At 41.0% G+C, this 17,681-nt stretch overlaps 1 protein-coding gene across 1 annotated transcript in view; it reads left to right on the plus strand.

Annotated features, from left to right (window-relative positions):
* Positions 1 to 9,135: 9,135 nt before the first annotated feature.
* Positions 9,136 to 17,681, plus strand: part of LOC306918043 (uncharacterized protein) — a 41,561-nt gene continuing 33,015 nt past the window's right edge. Inside the window, exon 1 of the mRNA XM_079530938.1 lies at positions 9,136 to 9,264. Within this exon, the coding sequence (XP_079387064.1) occupies positions 9,199 to 9,264 (66 nt within the window). The 5' untranslated portion in view covers positions 9,136 to 9,198. The remainder of the gene's footprint in view (positions 9,265 to 17,681) is intronic.

Here is a 17,681-nt window from a genome sequence, read left to right on the forward strand (position 1 = left end):
ATTAAAAAGCCATTTAAGCATATATGAAAGTATTGAATAAGTAAAATGACTATTCCAATCAATTACCCATACTTGAATTATGCAGAAAGGTGTGATTATAGGTCTCTACACAATAATGGCTCAAATGTTGATCATATATTTTTGTAAGAATGTGTGTGGTAATATAGGTGTCCACATATTCAATGCATGATAACGACCACTAAGCTATGTGTCTGCAATGGTTATCATGCCAAACTGTGAAGTAGAGATGCACAACAAGTCAAAAAAAATCACACCAGCTTTGCCCACCCATTTGATTCTATAGCTATGGCCCTGGCTCGTGTTATCACACTATAGTGTTTCTGATTGTATCTCTAGAGTTACAAAACGTATAAACACATGTTACCACTCATATTAAAGCTTAGAATGGTGAGCAGTTTTCTATAGCCATTAGGAACATGTTGGTTCTTAGCACACACTTCCAAAATGGGGATATTTGCAAGCCTTATTTTAAATTTCTTAGATGTGTGTGCAAAATACTGCATTAAATGGCCATTTAAGCATATATGGAAGTTTTGTGGAAGTAAAATAACCATTCCAATCAATTCCCCATATTTGAATTATGCAGAAGTGGCCAAAGTGGTTTCATTGGTCTCTGCACAAAGTAAGGTTCAAAAGTTGATCATATATGTGTTGTCACAATTTGCATGTGGCAATATAGGGGTGCATGTATTCAATGCATGATAACAACCACTAAGCTGCTAGTCTGTGATTGTTATCATACAAAAATGTGAAGTAGAGATGTACAGCTAGTCAAAAATTCAAACAAGAATTTGCCCACCCATTTCGTAATTAACGCGCAAATTAGGGTGGTCTGGCTCATGGACTAAATCTCAGAGAAAGGTGTTGTATGCGGGCTTAGCGATCATTTTATAATTTTCTGTACCCGCAAAAAACAAACTAAAGTCTGTCTGTCACAAAACAGTCATATCTCTAGGGACCTCAAAACCTACTCTAGCGAGGCCTTTAACCTTGAACTGGAGAATCTGGATTGGTCCGATGAGCTCAGGAGCACACTTGTCAAAGATGCATGGCTTGGCTTCAAAACCAAATTCTAAACAACATGGCTCCTTTGAGAACCATCAGGGTCAAGCGGCGCGATTACATACAAAGTCAATGCAAAGATAAATTGCGCGAACAGTCGCGGCGCGACCTGGCACGATACAAACGGGACGGACCGAGGCGAGTAATGATATATTCAGGTCTAATTCCTCATGGGGGCTCGAGCCTCGCCGCCCCCACGGAGTCTACGTCACTGGCGACCAGTGAGGCCAGAGGAGGAGGAGGAGGAGGAGGCAGTGGGGGGTAATGTCGCTCCTCCAGCCAGGGCAAGGTCAGGTGACTCTGGGACTTTAAGTGAATTTGGGTGGCCATGTGCCAGTGAAGATCAAAAAGAGAGACTGCAGGCTGCACCTGCTTAGTAACGGTCCCAATGGTCAACCAATCCGGCATTCGACCCTGTATTACTGCCCTGATTGTGAGGTGCCCTTGTGTTTGTTCCCATGTTTTTTCGTTTAGGAAAGGAAAGGAAAAGAATATCAAGCACCACTTTGAGTAACTGTTCTTTTATTTTTGGGTGGGTGGCCTACACACACACACACAATGTCAACGTCAATAGAACTGTACTCTATTACATTATTATTTATTTATTTTCTGTAATATTTAATATAATTTAATTATGTTGGTAGTCAGAAAAAATAAAAGTGCACTTTTCCAATCCGAGATACCTGTCATGGCTATTTTTTCACTATTCTGAGGTTTATGGTATATGATATGACTAAGCGAGTTTCAACTGTGATTTACTCTGTAATGGTAGATGGTAATATCTATTTTGTTTTGTATAAGACAGTATACCTTCAAGTCTATATTTTGATACATATCATCATGGGCACCAAGTCATATCAAAACAATGTCCTTGGATGTGTTTTTATCAAAACTGTTTTTCTTCATAACAGATTTTTGAGATACATGCATGAATAGACAAGGTACTGGTCGGACTATGTAAACATGGTATATATCAGAATATGCATTAGAATGTCTAATTTTATCCAAAGAAATTAATTTGTTTCTATCATGTTCCAATTCAGAGATATTGGCAGTTTTAGATGGATTGGTCAGACAAGTCACCATGCTATTTTTAGATGGCAAAATATCCACAGTGGTACATGTGAGAAACTTTTCTTTTTTTAAATTGAACTCACCCTTTAAAATGAGAGATCCCAGCAGAAGAAAAAAAGTTATTTGGAAAAATAACTCTGATGTTATCCTAGAAACACTACAGGAGTGTAAATGCAGGCTGTTTTAAATGGCTTCAACACAAAAACTAAACATTTTTTCCTGGAAGCAGACAAGTCAAGCTTTCTCTGAAGGTCTTTCGTTGTCGCACATTCACAACAGAGAATTTTCAATAAATCATTCAAAAACTGCATTCTGCCATAGAGAAGCCTATCAACTACATTGATTTGACTTGAATCTGGCAAAGAGTTAATAATAATGAAATTATATTTATCACCATTTAATACAGATCAGTCTCATTAACTGAAGGATTTTGAACTCTTGACTGAGGCAGGGTCATGGTTCATTCAGTAATATACAAGAGACAAACAAGATATATTTCTAATCAAGGAAGTTTATTTACTCAAAAGGCATAATGCCATAGGCAATATGACAGTAGCCATACAAGATGTAATTTCTGCTGTGGTTCCTGATTAGAACTTTAGGTATAAATAAGGTATACTAATTGTTGTGAGCTCCTATACAGAAAGAGATGAAGATAGGCCCTACACATGATGAGATCAGACCTTTGATGGACAGGAGTCTCAGGTAGCGTTCCGGAGTTCTGGCTGTTCTTGTCTTTGGTCTTTATTGTCGTATGCTGGAGTAGACAACTTTTCACATTCCTTGAATGCCAGACAAATCTTCACTATTAACAATAGCGGTCTTTCTCCCACACTCCTTGAGTGTCAGGCAAGTCTTCACTGTCAACAACAGCCATCTTTCTCCCCCACTCCATGAGTGTTAGACAAATCTTAACCATTAACAACAGCCATCTTTTGTTGATAGTCTATAGTGATATTCTTCACGAGAGAGAGAGAGAGAGAGTATAGGTGCAGGAGTCCTTGGTGAGATAGTGTTATTTTAGTGCGAGTTCATCTCTCACCCCAAATTAGCACCTAATAGAATGGTGATTGTAAAGTTGGCCGATTGGTCAAGGCTCCAAAGTCCAGAGATGCAACGTTTGGGCATTTAATTTTCTCCCAAACGACTCCTCCAACAACAATTTAGTGCAGTATAAATATGAAGGCCTTAACAAATCAAAATAAGACTTTACCAAAATAACAAAAATGAAACCAAAACTTGACAGCAAACTAAACTAATGAAAACAACCTAGGAACTTAAGATACTGTTTAACAGGCGACACCCTTACAAGACAAGGGCCCTGGCAGCTCTCCCCTAGATGCTTATTGCTTACAGCTTGTTGCTCCAAGCCCAACTAACTGAATGCCCCTGCAGTCTCCCTCTTATAGGGTGTGGATCCTACCACATGGCATGCAATCAATTATTCATTAACCCAGCTCATAGCCTATGACTAACCTCACCTTTAAAGGATGTTGTACAACATAATATAAGTTACATTTCTCACCCAACATTATATTCAACAGACTACTAAAATATTGCTCTTAAATACAAACAGACAACACACCCCTCCTCCTCTACAATCAGAGGCGGATTTTTTTTAATTATAAAATTGTAAAGTGAAATCCAATTCAAGGGAAATGTGTGTATTGTTATTGTATTTAGTTGTATTATGGTTAAACCATTGAGAGCTTCTGCCTGCCTGCCTCTCTTTTTATGGGCCTGGGTACCCCAAAATGAAAACAAAATAGCCCAAAAAAAATTCGGCCTCGCGGCTATGCCGCTCGGCCAAATCGCGGGACGCGCGGCTCTGCCGCGCGCCCCAAGGGGGACCCTCAAATTTGCTCCAGCCCGGGGGCCCTCAGCAAGGTAAATCCAGCTCTGTCTACAATACTTGGCACCCTCCAATTTAGAGAGGAGTGCCTGCACTGATGAGGTGAGGTGACCAATCAACAAACAGAACACTTCAGAACACTTCAAACATTAAACATTAAAATGCATTGGGCCAGGATGTACCACTGTCCATGACGAACACTTCCACACAGTCATTTCCAAAGCCGGCCGGCAATGTTAGTCAAATGGAATTTGCTGTGTACTTAGAAGTGTACATTGTCCTCAGTGTATGTATAGGGCACTGGCTGCCCCGTGACAGTGACGCTTTCTCTCTCGACTTTCTTCTGTTGTGATGGAAGGCACAACTTCGATTCCTTTGCATGTAGATGAAGGCAATATTGAATGACCGGAGAATGTCAATGAATCTTGAAGTTCCCATTCACATTGAACAGAACAGGATGAGTCAAGTCAAGACAAGACAAGACTGGGTGACAACTGACTGACGACTGACTCTTGGGCAGTAGAGCATGGTCAGTTATACCATGTGTAACTCAATACATTCCCTGTCATTGTGTATACAGGAAGATATGTTTAGATAGAGAGGGAAGAATGAAATCTGAGCCCACAACACTAACTAATGAACTCAACCTAAAGTTAATTCTCTTACAAAAATCTATTCATTATATTCAATATTCTCTTACTGTAACACTGTAACTTTGTGTTACACATCTGGTTCCAATTTAGGAAGAATATAATGGATAGTGAGAATGATAATAAAAATGTACTTCATGCATAAATAAAAGTATGATAAAAAAATATGCTTAATCATAAGTGAATGTTGACAAACAATAATAATCACTTGTTTAATATGTATAATAACTATGATATGAAACAAACTCAGTCTGTGTTCCATGTATGAGGAGAGCTTGGGGTTCAAATATATGGAGGTCCATTATGCTATTTGGATGGAAGCAGATCTCTCCCAGTGACAGCTAACTGTCGCAATCTGCGAGTTATGGCCTTATTTCCAGTTCTGACGTCCTATTTCCATTTCTGCGACATTCCTCATTGTAGACATGGGGTCTAGGAAACTGTATGTGTCACATCTACACGTGTAGACGTGTGTATGTGCGGAGCACGTAGTCTGCAGTTGCTGTGTAAATTGAGCTGTTTGGGCATTTGACCTCTGGGATTAATGGCTACTTTCTTCTACCGCTGCTTTGTGTGCTTGTGGAGTTGTTGTTCATAGCATCAGCAAAGTAGTCCAGCTTGGATCAGAGGATATGTTTGATTGTAGTGCAATATTCAATTGATAACCCCTCATTATTATTACAGACCCTTAAAAGGACTTCCTTGTCCTTCTTCCTACTTCCTTGTCTCATTTGTGCTACCAGGATGACCCCACAGGGGTGGGCTCCGGAGCCCCTGCCTTCCATTAGGCAGGATCCGGTTCGAGGCTCCCGACCAGATCCTCCGTTGGGGCCCGCGCCAAAGCACCTAACGTCATGCCAATACGACTGCATTCATTCTTGACTTTATCATGTTCCATTCTATTCATTCATTCTCAATGTAATCCCCTTTTCGTAATAAACGTCAGTGCATTCAGCTCTGTATAGTGAAATCTTTTGAGTTGAACTACTTTTATGTAGACTTAGATAGCATTGTATGTAGACTTATAGCATTTTATGTAGACATAGCACTATAATAGCATTTTATGTAGACATAGCACTTTAAAGTATTATGTACATATATATGTACATATATATATATATGTATAGTTATAGATATTCCACTGTTACGTTCTTAGTTTACGCATGATTCATGATAACTACTTCTTTATGTATGTGATGTATTGCCATGCTTTTGTTCTTGCTTTATGTAAATCGCTCTGGATTAAGAGCGTCTGCTAAATGCCTAAATTGTAAATTGAACAAAATTGGAGGCCTGCTTCACTGTCCTCATGAATAGTCCTTAACACCAACAACAACAGTGATGCAATGTCTGTATTCAAATCATCACTCTATTCTATTTGGCCATTATAAGGGATCGTAAACAAGCCTGTGTGCAAAGAAAATGTTCTACTTTTTGGCTTGTGGTTTGGTGATAAGAATACATTTTGTGAAATACTGAAATATTTCATGCCACTCAGTTTGTTCCTTTACATATAATTAAACAATTGTGTTTACACACTTCACTTGTATCTTCAATGTTCGTGTTTACACTAGGCCTAGTGCCCCTCAAAAATGAAACATGATCTATTTATGTCATTATTTTTAACATGCAAAATGTATAACCTGGATGTGACACATATATGTGATATAGGAGCTTTATATGGTGTATTATGTTGACATAATGTATGAATCTGGATGTGGATATAGGACCTAACTAGAACTGCACTCTGTCGAGTGCCTACTTGCTTGTTGCCTACTAGTGTGCAAGCAGAGCGCGCAAGTACTGTCGACCGCTACAAACTGTCAAATCTCAGCTTCTCTGTGAAAGAACGTTTGAAATATTGAATTATTAGGTTTAGCTATGCCTCGTTTGATGCGTATGTATCGTAGCAGCATATGACGTCAGGGTATAACTGGTATAACTAGCTCTCAATGATGACGTAATAAAGATGTGGATTAAAGGACCCAATGCCAGGTTGTAATTGGTTTTCGATGGTGACGTAATGACGATATGTTTTAGTGTCGGGAGGATTAAAGGTAATGCCCCTATGTATACATGTATGTAATCTGACACCACTGCCATATCAAGCACAAGTAGTCATTGTCATACGCTGGCATGGCACATACGCATCAAACGGCGACATGGACGAAAACTATTACTTGCGCGCTCTGCTTGCGCAAGTAAATATGGTGCAAAATGATATGCAATAGTATGAACCTGAATATGTCAATATATAACAGCAATATGTGATGCATGTCATATTTATCTACATTTATGCACATACATGGACCTGAATGTGACGCACACACAGACAATATGCACATATGCACCTGAATGTGACATACTGTATATATATGTTGCATATTTATGTCACATATGCACATATATGAACATAAAAAAGTGTCACACAAAAACATGCTGTAGAGTGTGCCAGATGTGATGTCTCTCCGACAGGCAAATACCATCTCGAGAGTCAGCGAGATCATTTTGTGGCTAACGACGTCGTCGCGGCGATCTCACCCATTTAGTCTGTTTTTACATCAATAATAAACATTGCAGTATTCTAGTTCAGTGGTTCCCAAACTTTTTCGTGCCAAGGACCCCCAAATTCGTACTAATTAGCCTGCAGACCCCCATTTGAAAAGATATGCCAGGGAACCCTCATAAGAGAAGATTTGTTACAGCTCTAGAAGTGATTCTCAAACATTTCAATTTCAAGGACCCCCAATTTGACATAGGCCTACATTATGTTGATGGCATTTCTATCTCTGGGACTCCCAATTTATATTGTAAAATCAATGATAATTTAACTCTGAGAGTGTATTCCATTTGTACACTCTCAGAGTTACAGACCCATAAGGGTCCATTTGGTTCCAAACTATCATTTAGCTGGGGACCCCCTGGAACTTTGGGAACCACTGTTCTAGTTTAGCGCATGTTACATGATGGTATTATGTTAATATAATAATATAATATAATATAATATAATATAATATAATATAATATAATATAATATAATATAATATAATATAATATAAATATCGTTTATATTATATATATTATACTTATCTATATGCCTATGCATTCAAACACTGATATCAGCTTTCAGTCTAGGTCCTGTTGCCATGGGCGGAGACCTACCGGTTGCTACGCCTCGCCGCCAATCCAGCCTGGACCAATCACCTGCCCGTCATCTCCACTATTTAAACAAGTGTTGGCACCTGTGCTCACTGGCAGTGTGTCACAGTTTGCAGTAGCTGTGGGTGCATGCTGTCCTGAGCATTTGGGTTGCTGGTTGCTACTTTGGGGAAGTTTGGGCCACTAAAGTGTTGGTGTGTCCTCAGTAAAATACCCTCTTTGTCTTGAGTTGAACACATGTTACAGTTATGTTAAGCCACAGAGTTTGTAAGAACCAAACATTCTGCTAAGGTTAATGGAGTATGGGAGCTTGCTTTTTGTAAACCGCTATTCTTTTGGTTAGGTGTTGGTTAGAGTAGGGAGTTTATCCTAGTTCTCATTTCTGTAACCTTTTCTTTTTCATGTTGGTTAGCAGCAGTTAGTTGTTTAGTAGGCTCAGTTTTTGCTTATTTCTCTGAGTTGCCCCATCCTTAGTTTTCAGTTTAAACCTCAACATAACCTTTATTGTAGCATTTCATGGCTGTCTAATGAGTACAAGCCTTACTATACTGTTACTATCCTGTTTGTAATCGCATGTGAACTCTTTAAAAGAACCTTATCAAAGGCAACAAATAAACAAAAGTTCACTTTTCAGCCTATGTAGCAATCCATTTTTACCCCTAGACCTACTGGATTGTAATGGCACAATATAAAATGGGACTCGGAGAGTCATTTCAATTCAAATGAGCTTTATTGGCATGAGAAAACAAACGTTTACATTGCCAAAGCAAGTGTCACAATACAATAAAAACAGTTGAAAATGGGGAAAGTATATACAATCGGAGGGGGTACAGCATTTTGTAAACGGAGCTTCCCATTGCATCGTTATGTACATGTATAAACAGGGTATAAAGCTTTTTTTTAAACAAATAGTAGCAGTTTTTTTTGCAGTCAATTTGGGTCAAATGGCAGCATTTTTCTCAGGACTATTTAAATAGTATACAGAAAAAAAATCAGATCTGTTTGCATGTACAAGGTCCAGCGGTCTACTTAATTGGTACAGATAGTATAGTCCTAGGGTGGTTGTATTCCATTGGCTAACCTTTTGTCACAACAGTTTAAAAATCTTGCTGCTGTGTTTGCACATTGTTGTGGGAGTTTTTTGTTGGTCATAGTTCAAACTCATGTTGGGTGTGTGTAATCTGTGTGGGAAGTATGTGTCTGTCTTGGTGGGCAGCCACTAGATGTCGCTGTTGCAATTTCGTTCCCGAGAGTACCTGTGTCCTGGGGGGGGGGGGGGGGTTCCGGGCGTTCCTTACGCACGCGGTGAACATTTTCTTCTTCCTGCTTCCACTACCAGTCTCCAGCCCTGCTCCGGCCGCGGTAGCAATCGGAAAGAATATGGATAAAAAAAGAATAATCGCCATAGCCAGTTCATGTTGCTCTAACTCTGGGGATAAGGAAAAGGTGAGTGTGTTTATAATGATTTGTTTTGGTCAGCGGTGGTTTGTTGAGGATGTTTGGCACGTCTGCCAAGGGCCAGAGCGTTCGCTCAGAACGGGTAGCCTATAATAGTAGGCTGCAGTGCTAGGCTACATTTTCCAACCTCACTGTGGAGACATACCATTGTAGATATAACATAATTAAATAAACACTGTATGTTTGGGTGTCAATCTGTCAGATGACAAAATAACAAACTTGATACCCTAACTTCCACCGTCCATTCCACCGGGGAGGCATACTATGGTCCGACGGAGCATTGGTTCGATATGCGTCCGCACCTCGGACTAGCGCCTGCTCCCGTGCTTGCGGTTATGGTTAGGTTAGGAGTTAGGGGTATCGGATCAATGAATCGTCGGACCAACTGTTAACAGTGAGTGGACGACACCATCAAGTATTACACTTGTTTACAATAGGGCCCACCATTTTCAATTCATCAAAACATTTAGAGACGTACGAATATATACAACTATAGTCAAAAGGAAATCATCATAGGAGGTAAAAAGGGAAAAGAAACATAGTGTCAGTGAGGGGGAACAGGGGTGGGTGGGGGATTCAGATTTTACGGGGTTTCGAATTGCAGCCGTCCGTAGGTGACCTTTGAGAGCAGTTTTGAAGGAGTCAAGGGATTCGCATGTCTTAATGACTGTTGGTAGGGCGTTCCATATTTTGGTGGCATAGGAGCGAAATTAATTTAGTCCCTTGTTTGTGCCGAATCTGGGTTGCACATGGTTTGTTGAACTCCCTCTGGTGTTGTGGGTGTGGACTTCGTTGACATTAAGGAAGTATTTAGACAGGTACATGGGTATCTTTGTGGTGTAGCGAATCTTGTGGACCAGACCCATTGCAAGGTGCTTTACTCTAGCTGTCGTCAACCCTAAGCCATTCCAGCCTGTCAAAGTGGGCAGGGGTGAGGTGGGTTTCGGGGAGTGAGGCCAAGTAGTAGCCTGACCAGTTTGTTTTGGGAAGTCTGGAGCCTTGTTTTAAGGGCCTTAGAGGTGCTGTGGTTTTTGATTGATTGATTGAAATATTGTTTGCAGAATTACAGTACATTTCAAGCACAAACTCAATACAAAGACTGTTAACTGTGAGTGGACGACCCAATTAAGCATTACACTTGTTTACAAGAGGGTCCACCTTGTTCAATTCATCAAAATGTTTAGAGACTTACAAATAGACACTTCTATATAGTCAAAGAACAGAACAGGAATTCATCAAAGGAGGTAAAAAGGGAAAAGAAGCATATACAGTGAGGGGAAAAAGGGGTGGGTGGTGGGGAGGCATTCAGATTATACGGGGGCCAGTTTCGAATTGCAGCCGTTCGTAGGTGCCCTTTGAGAGCGGTTTTGAAGGAGTCAAGGGATTCTCATGTCTTAATGACTGTTGATAGGGCTTTCCAAATTTTGGTGGCATAGGAGCGAAAAGGTGCAACCAGGAGGTACAAGCGTAGTCGAAGAAACCTTGTACGAGGGCTTCTGTTAGGGTCTTCAAGGTGTTTGTGTTGACCAGTGAGGATCCTGTATAGGAATCTTGTTCTTTGGTTGACCTTTTTGATTACGTTGGGGGCCATTTTATCACCGGAAAGATTTGCCTCCAGGATGGAAGCTAATTTCATCTTTTCGTGTGATAATATTGTCACCCACTCTAATCAAGAAGCCATCTGCCTTGCTGAGATTACTATTTGATCCAAATAGAATGGATTCAGTTTTTCCCAGGTGTAAAGATAGTTTGTTATCAGCGAGCCAGGTGCAGATTCTACCAAGTTCAGAGCTGAGGTCCTTTTCAACCTGCAGTTTGTTCCTGTCCGAGACCAGCAGTGCTGAGTCAAATAATAATGGTCAGATCGCATACAGACAGATTTACTGCTGAGAGAACGGTAACTGCTAGGTACGGTCGCCCCTTTTCCATCTCGCCCCAACTAAGGGTCATCAGGTTATAAATACAATTCTTTACTTGAACAACCTTTTTAAAAAGGAGGACTACAGATGTATCAAAACCAAGTTAAAATGACAATTCACTATAACTCTTATCATGTTACAATACCAGTACAGTCAGGGGTGCAGTGGTGTCCACACAGGAGGAAGCCAGGGAGTGAGGGAGGAGAGGGGGATAGAACTGGGATACTAGGGCTGCACGAATTAGGAATAAAGTGCTTCTTCTTGAACAAAGAGTGATTGAATTCCCAAATTTGGGATGAATAAAGTGCAAACTTCATTTTTTTTCTCTTATTGAACAGTCAACCTTTTCTCAGATTTAACAATGTAAACAGTAGAACACAAAGTGCAAAACTTTCACCTTTTGAAAAATAAATATAGCAGGAAAACATTTACCAAAAAACACAAACACTGAGTGTCACACCTGTGTGAACTGAGTGGTGCAAGGTCTTATATAGTCTGATCAGCTATGTCAGTGACGTCACACACTAACCATAGCAACCATGCTCGTTTGTACAAAGCCAGTTGTTGGAGTGGTTTGCACCACTCAATAACAGTTTTGCAAACAAAATGGAATTTAGATTTGCACTGAGGCAGAGGTGCTTTGTCAGTCAGTCTCGTTTTGTCAGTCAGTCACATTTTGTCAGTCAGATTCTTTCAACTGTCAAGTCAGTCAGTCAAATTAATTGTCAGTTTACTTTCAGGTTTTTTGAAAGGAACACAAGCTTGTCTACACTAGGGCTGGGTGCAATAACCGCAATATCGCCATACCGCCGGTATACAACACATACCGCGGTATCGGGTTCGTTACAGCGGTAAAAAAAAAAAAAAAGAACTCCGTGCTTTTCTGGTGCCCTAGGTTCTAACCCTAACCCTAGTTCTAACCCTAACCATGGGTTCTAGGCCTAAGTGCATATGGTTGATATGAAATAAAGTGTATCATAATAAACAGTGAGGCTCAGTCAGTCTAATCATATGCCAGCAACACCAGAGGGAGTTCAACAAACCATTTGCAACCCAGATTCGGCACAAACAAGTATTGATTGATTGATTGATTGAACTATTTATTAACAGTTTGCAGAATTACAGTAGCCTACATTTCAAGCACAACTCAATACAAAGACTGTTAACTGCGAGTGGACGACCCAATAAAGCATTACACTTGTTTACAAGAGGGTCCACCTAAATTCATTTCACTCCTATGCCACAAAAATGTGGAACGCCCTACCAACTGTCATTAAGACATGCAAATCCCTTGACTCCACCCCTTTCCCCCCTCACTGTATATGTTTGTCCCCCTTTTTACCTCCTTTATGATGATTTCCTGTTTTTGGCTTTATAGAAGTGTATAGTGTACAAAATGTTATGAGTGGACCCTCTTGTAAACAAGTGTAATGCTTTATGGTGTCGTCCACTCACAGAGTAACAGTTAACAGTTTTTGTATTGAGTTGTGCAAATGTACTGTAAACTGTTAATACAAACTTAAATCAATCAATCAAGCAATAATGTTAACTCATGGCTTGGGGACTGGGGAGGCGCGCAGTTGCTGCGTGGTGTGGAGCGGCTGGAAGTTGAACCTTTCAATTCATCATATATTAAATCTATCAGTTAACTTGGAATTTGTTTAATATGTTTAAGATTTTAGGTTCCATGATGAGGGGACGTTTTTGAATGGTGAGGTGTTTGTTTCATGCGATGCGCTGCTGAGCGGGCATTTCATTGGAGTGAGAATGGTTGCCATTGCGATTCCAAGTGAACAGTGCGGGATTCTTTTTTTCTCTACTTCTCAGTTCCAGTTATCCGACGCACCTGTCCATTGTAGGTGTGCAGAAGGACTTTTTCTTATAGTCAGTCTCTCTCTCTCTCTCTCTCTCTCTCTCTCTCTCTCTCTCTCTCTCTCTCTCTCTCTCTCTCTCTCTCTCTCTCTCTCTCTCTCTCTCTCTCTCTCTCTCTCTCTCTCCCCCTTTCTTTTCTCTCGCTGACAGACATCAATACAAAGTTGAAACCGTTACAACGATGCGCCCTTATCCATAGGCTACACGTTTAGCCTAATGTTTCTCTCTCTCTCTCTCTCTCTCTCCCTTTCTCTTCTCGTCTCTCGCTGACAGACATCAATACAAAGTTGAAACCTGTTACAACGATGCGCCCTTATCCATAGGCTACACGTGGCTACATGTTTCTCTCTCTGACGGTCTGAGCAATGCACGACGCACCTGGCTGTTACAATAGCGCGAGGTATTAATATTCGCTCAAAACAAAGTCGGACAATGTTTTAAATTAGGCTACTCCAAACCAGACCCACCTATAAATGTTGTCTGTTGTGACATCAATGGGATCGCAGGAAAAAGACGCTCAACACAACTTGTCTTGATCTGAAATGATGTGAAATCCGTTCGCTTTTTTATTTCTTTTTTTAACAGCGGGCTGCGGGAGATGTCTGACGCAGTTGATTTGATTGACACCCGAACACGTGTTGCGGCATTGACATGCCAATCTTTCCTTAATAAAACTGTAGTCCATAATATCCGTTCCAAAACTCTGTTTGCCTGCACCCCCTAGCTGTTACCACCTCCTGATAGCTAAAGCCCCCCCCCCCCCCCCCCCCCCAACGCCCAGAATGGTTATTTGGCCCAAAAGGATTTATATATATATTATAATCACACAATCAAAGTCCGGATCGTTTGCAGCTGGGGTTAATTGCCTCGCGCTGCGCAAGGGTCTTCACAATAGCGCTGTTGTGGATTTAATTTTGGTAAACTGGATAACAGAAAAACGTGGAAAAGCTATATGAGTCGTCTTGTCTCTGTAACGGTGCCACTGTGTGTGTGTGAGCTGTGAGGGGAGGCCGCGCATGGAGGAGGAATGACACTGGAACTGCACTGGTAATTATCGCCATACCGGCGGTATGGGGGCCGACAATAACCGCGGTAATAAAAATCCCATACCGCCCCAGCCCTAGTCTACACTATCTGGCTTGAGGGATGCCCTGTGGCATGTAACAATGTTCCCTCCAGCACTACCCTGGCTAGACATGTCAAAACAGAGATCACAGACCTGGGTGTGACTTTAGACTCAGACCTACATTTTTATTCTCATTTTAGTAAGGTCACAAGAACAGCTTTTATTCATTTAAGAAACAAGACCTTTTTTAAATCAGAGAGATGCAGAAGTACTTGTACATACTTTTATCACAATCCGACTAGATTATTGCAACTCCCTTTTTACAGGATTACCCTAAAAATCTATAAAAAAAATTACAGATAGTCCAGAATGCGGCAGCTATAATTAACAAATACCAGAAGAAGAGATCACATTAGTCCAGTCCTGTCAACACTACATTGGTTAACAGTATCGTTTAGAATAGATTTTAAAGCACTTATTTGTTTATAAAGCACTTAATAACCTGGCACCTTCATATATTAAGGATTCCATACATTTTTATGTTCCCACTAGAACACTCAGGTCTTCATCCGCTCTGCTTTTAAAATTACCCAAAGCTCAACACAAGAACACCGGTCAGGCCGCTTTCTGGGTCTATGGCCCCAAGTTGTGGAACACACTACCACTGCACCTTAAAAGAGCGACCTCCCTTGCTGTTTTTAAGAGCGATTTGAAAACTTATTTTTTCAAGTTGGCATTTGTCTGATACAATTTTCCTTACCATTTTTCTCTTTTTGTATTGCTATTTTTATTTGTATATATTTTGTATTGACCTGCTTTTTAGTTTTTTCGGCATTCCGCTGCTTATTGTCTCCACCAGGCCGAAGGCATGGGGAGAGAGTATGTTTTGCACTCCGTCCGCCCGTCCGTGTGTTGACAGTACACCTACAGATTTTGTCCAAACATTACGCAAATTGGTACACAGTCTCTCTAGAGCCATTCAACGAAACGGGTCTTTCAGATTTTTTAGACTCCATCCTGATTGGCTACGATTGGCTTCCAAAGTTCGCAGGAGTGCTCCGTTTCAAACAAAATGCTGCAAATCATGAACACATCGTGTGTTTTCCGTGAAATCTTGCACGCACATTCCCACTAGGCCGAGGAAGAAATGCCACTTGAATATTTTCAACTCAGCCTCATGGTGGCGCTAGAACTGGCCGATTTGTGTTTTTACCTATAACTGCACCGATCTGTGTAAAACCATGTATGCACACTCCCTAGAGGCCAAGGAAAAACCTTTGCCTGGAATTTTTCACATCTGCTCTTTATAGCGCCACCAGGAGGCCAACATATGTAAAACACATTTTCTAATATTACTCCTTCAGATTTCATCCAAATTTCACGCAAATCGGTACACATGCTCTCCATAGTCGTGATCATGTGATTTGTTTGATTTCTCATAATTATCCATCCTGATTGGCTACGATTGGCTTCTAAAGTTTTCAGGAGTAGCCCGTTTTGTACAAATCGCCACAACTCCTCAACGCAGCATCCGATTGCGGTGTAACTGTGCATGCCTATTCCCACTACTAGGCTGAGGAAGAAATGCCACTTGACAGTTTTCAAATCAGCCTCATGGTGGCGCTACAACAGGCCAAGTCGCGTCTCACACACACACACACACACACACACACACACACACACACACACACACACACACACACACACACACACACACACACACACACACACACAACCCAAACTAGAAAGGTCGCAATTTAAAAAAATTGCAAAGTGTGGTTGCCGCAGTGGCTTACATATGCCCCTCCCACTGATATTGCCAGCCAATTACAATGTCGCGTCACCCCTGCGATCATGCGTAAGTAATTCGGAGGGGAATTATCCCCCAAAAATCATGTTTTTGCGACAAACGGTTACATTTCTCGCATTTGCGGCGCCCCCTATGGATGAAAATGGAATTGCTTTTGATACTTGGTTGATTGAGCCACCCGCGACATGTGATTCAAATTTGGGATGGATCGGACATTCCGTTCGTGATTTATGTCATTTTTTGTAAAATAGGCCCCTCCTACTAACTTCGGACGACGATTACGGCCGAACGATACGCACTATCAAAATTCCGCCGTTCGAGTTTTCATCGGAAAGGTCCGGAGATCATGTGTACAGATTTTTGTGAGATTTGGACAAAATCTGTAGGAGGAAAAGCAAAAAGTGTGTTTTGGATAAAATTCAAAATGGCGGAAAATCTATCATGACGCAAATGGGCCTGGCCTATATGGGGAGATGCGTCATGACCCAAGGAATCCAGGGAAAAAATAATTTTGATTTTACGACCTACGGTTCAAGAGTTATAAGCCAAAACGTAAAGTGGGCTGTTATAGCGCCACCATGAGGCCGACCGATAACATTATAAGTTAATTAATTTTAGTAATTATTATGAACCTACCCTCCAAGTTTTGTAACTATAGTGCTTACAGTCTCAGAGGAAAAAATACTTGAATGTGATTTTTTGCATTTTCCCATTCATGTCAATGGGGAGATTTAATGCACGAATAAATTCATATCAATTAAACTATACAACATTTCTCTTAGCAAAGTACAAGCACACCATTCTGATTTTTTCCGGTCGATTTGACATATGGCTCAAGTGCGTACAGTCAAAACTGTGGGAGGAGTAGCATTTCAAAATAAAGGTTACTCCAGGGTGAATAATAAAGTGTTACGATTACAATAGTCTGGTTGCCCTGTTAGGGCAACCACACTAATAAACATGTTTATATTACTCCTAAACATTTTTCCAAACATCACACACACTCCTATCCTCCTGGTGGAGACCTGTGCCCAGAAGGGCACTTTTTCTAGTTTGTTTTATGTGAAGCACTTTGGGTTGCATTTTATGTATGAAAGGTGCTATATAAATAAAGTTTATTATTATTATTATTACCACACCACACATTACCAGTTCACAGCAGAGCAGACGTCCATTAGATTGTTTTTTCGTTAGATTGGAAGCAAGTAAATGTTCATGTCGGGTCCTCAGGTGGTGTTGTGGAAAGTGCATCTGGAATGAGTATAGTAGCTGTAGTAATGCAATATTGTGATCAAGGATGTGTAGTGTCATGTGGAGTGGTGTAGCTACAGCGTTGTGAGTTACAAACCTGGATGGATGTTCCGTGGAGGAGCGTTGTCACTGAGGTTGATGTACATCTTTGTAGGAGGATTGTTAACAGCAAGTTCTGCAGCTGTTTTGAACTGTTGTATGAGAGGGTTACAGTTGTGCAATGCCCCCTGTGCTTGTTCCAGTAGGTGTTCGTCAAGGTCTTGGTTAGAAGGGTGTGCTCTGCGGTTACTCAGTTCATATGTGGCAGCGGTGGCCGAACGGATTGCAGAGCGGTCTTGATACCGGAAGGTCGCCAGTTCGAATCAGCGGTCCGACACGTTAAAATTACCACCGCTGAAGTGCCCTTGAACAAGGCATTGAACCACTACGATGAAATGTGTTCTATGAGCAGGGCCTGGCTGGAAACAAGTTCTTGAGCTTAGCCCAG

The sequence above is a fragment of the Electrona antarctica genome (genome assembly GCF_951216825.1).
Source record: "Electrona antarctica genome assembly, contig: scaffold_245, whole genome shotgun sequence".
NCBI lineage: Eukaryota > Metazoa > Chordata > Actinopteri > Myctophiformes > Myctophidae > Electrona > Electrona antarctica.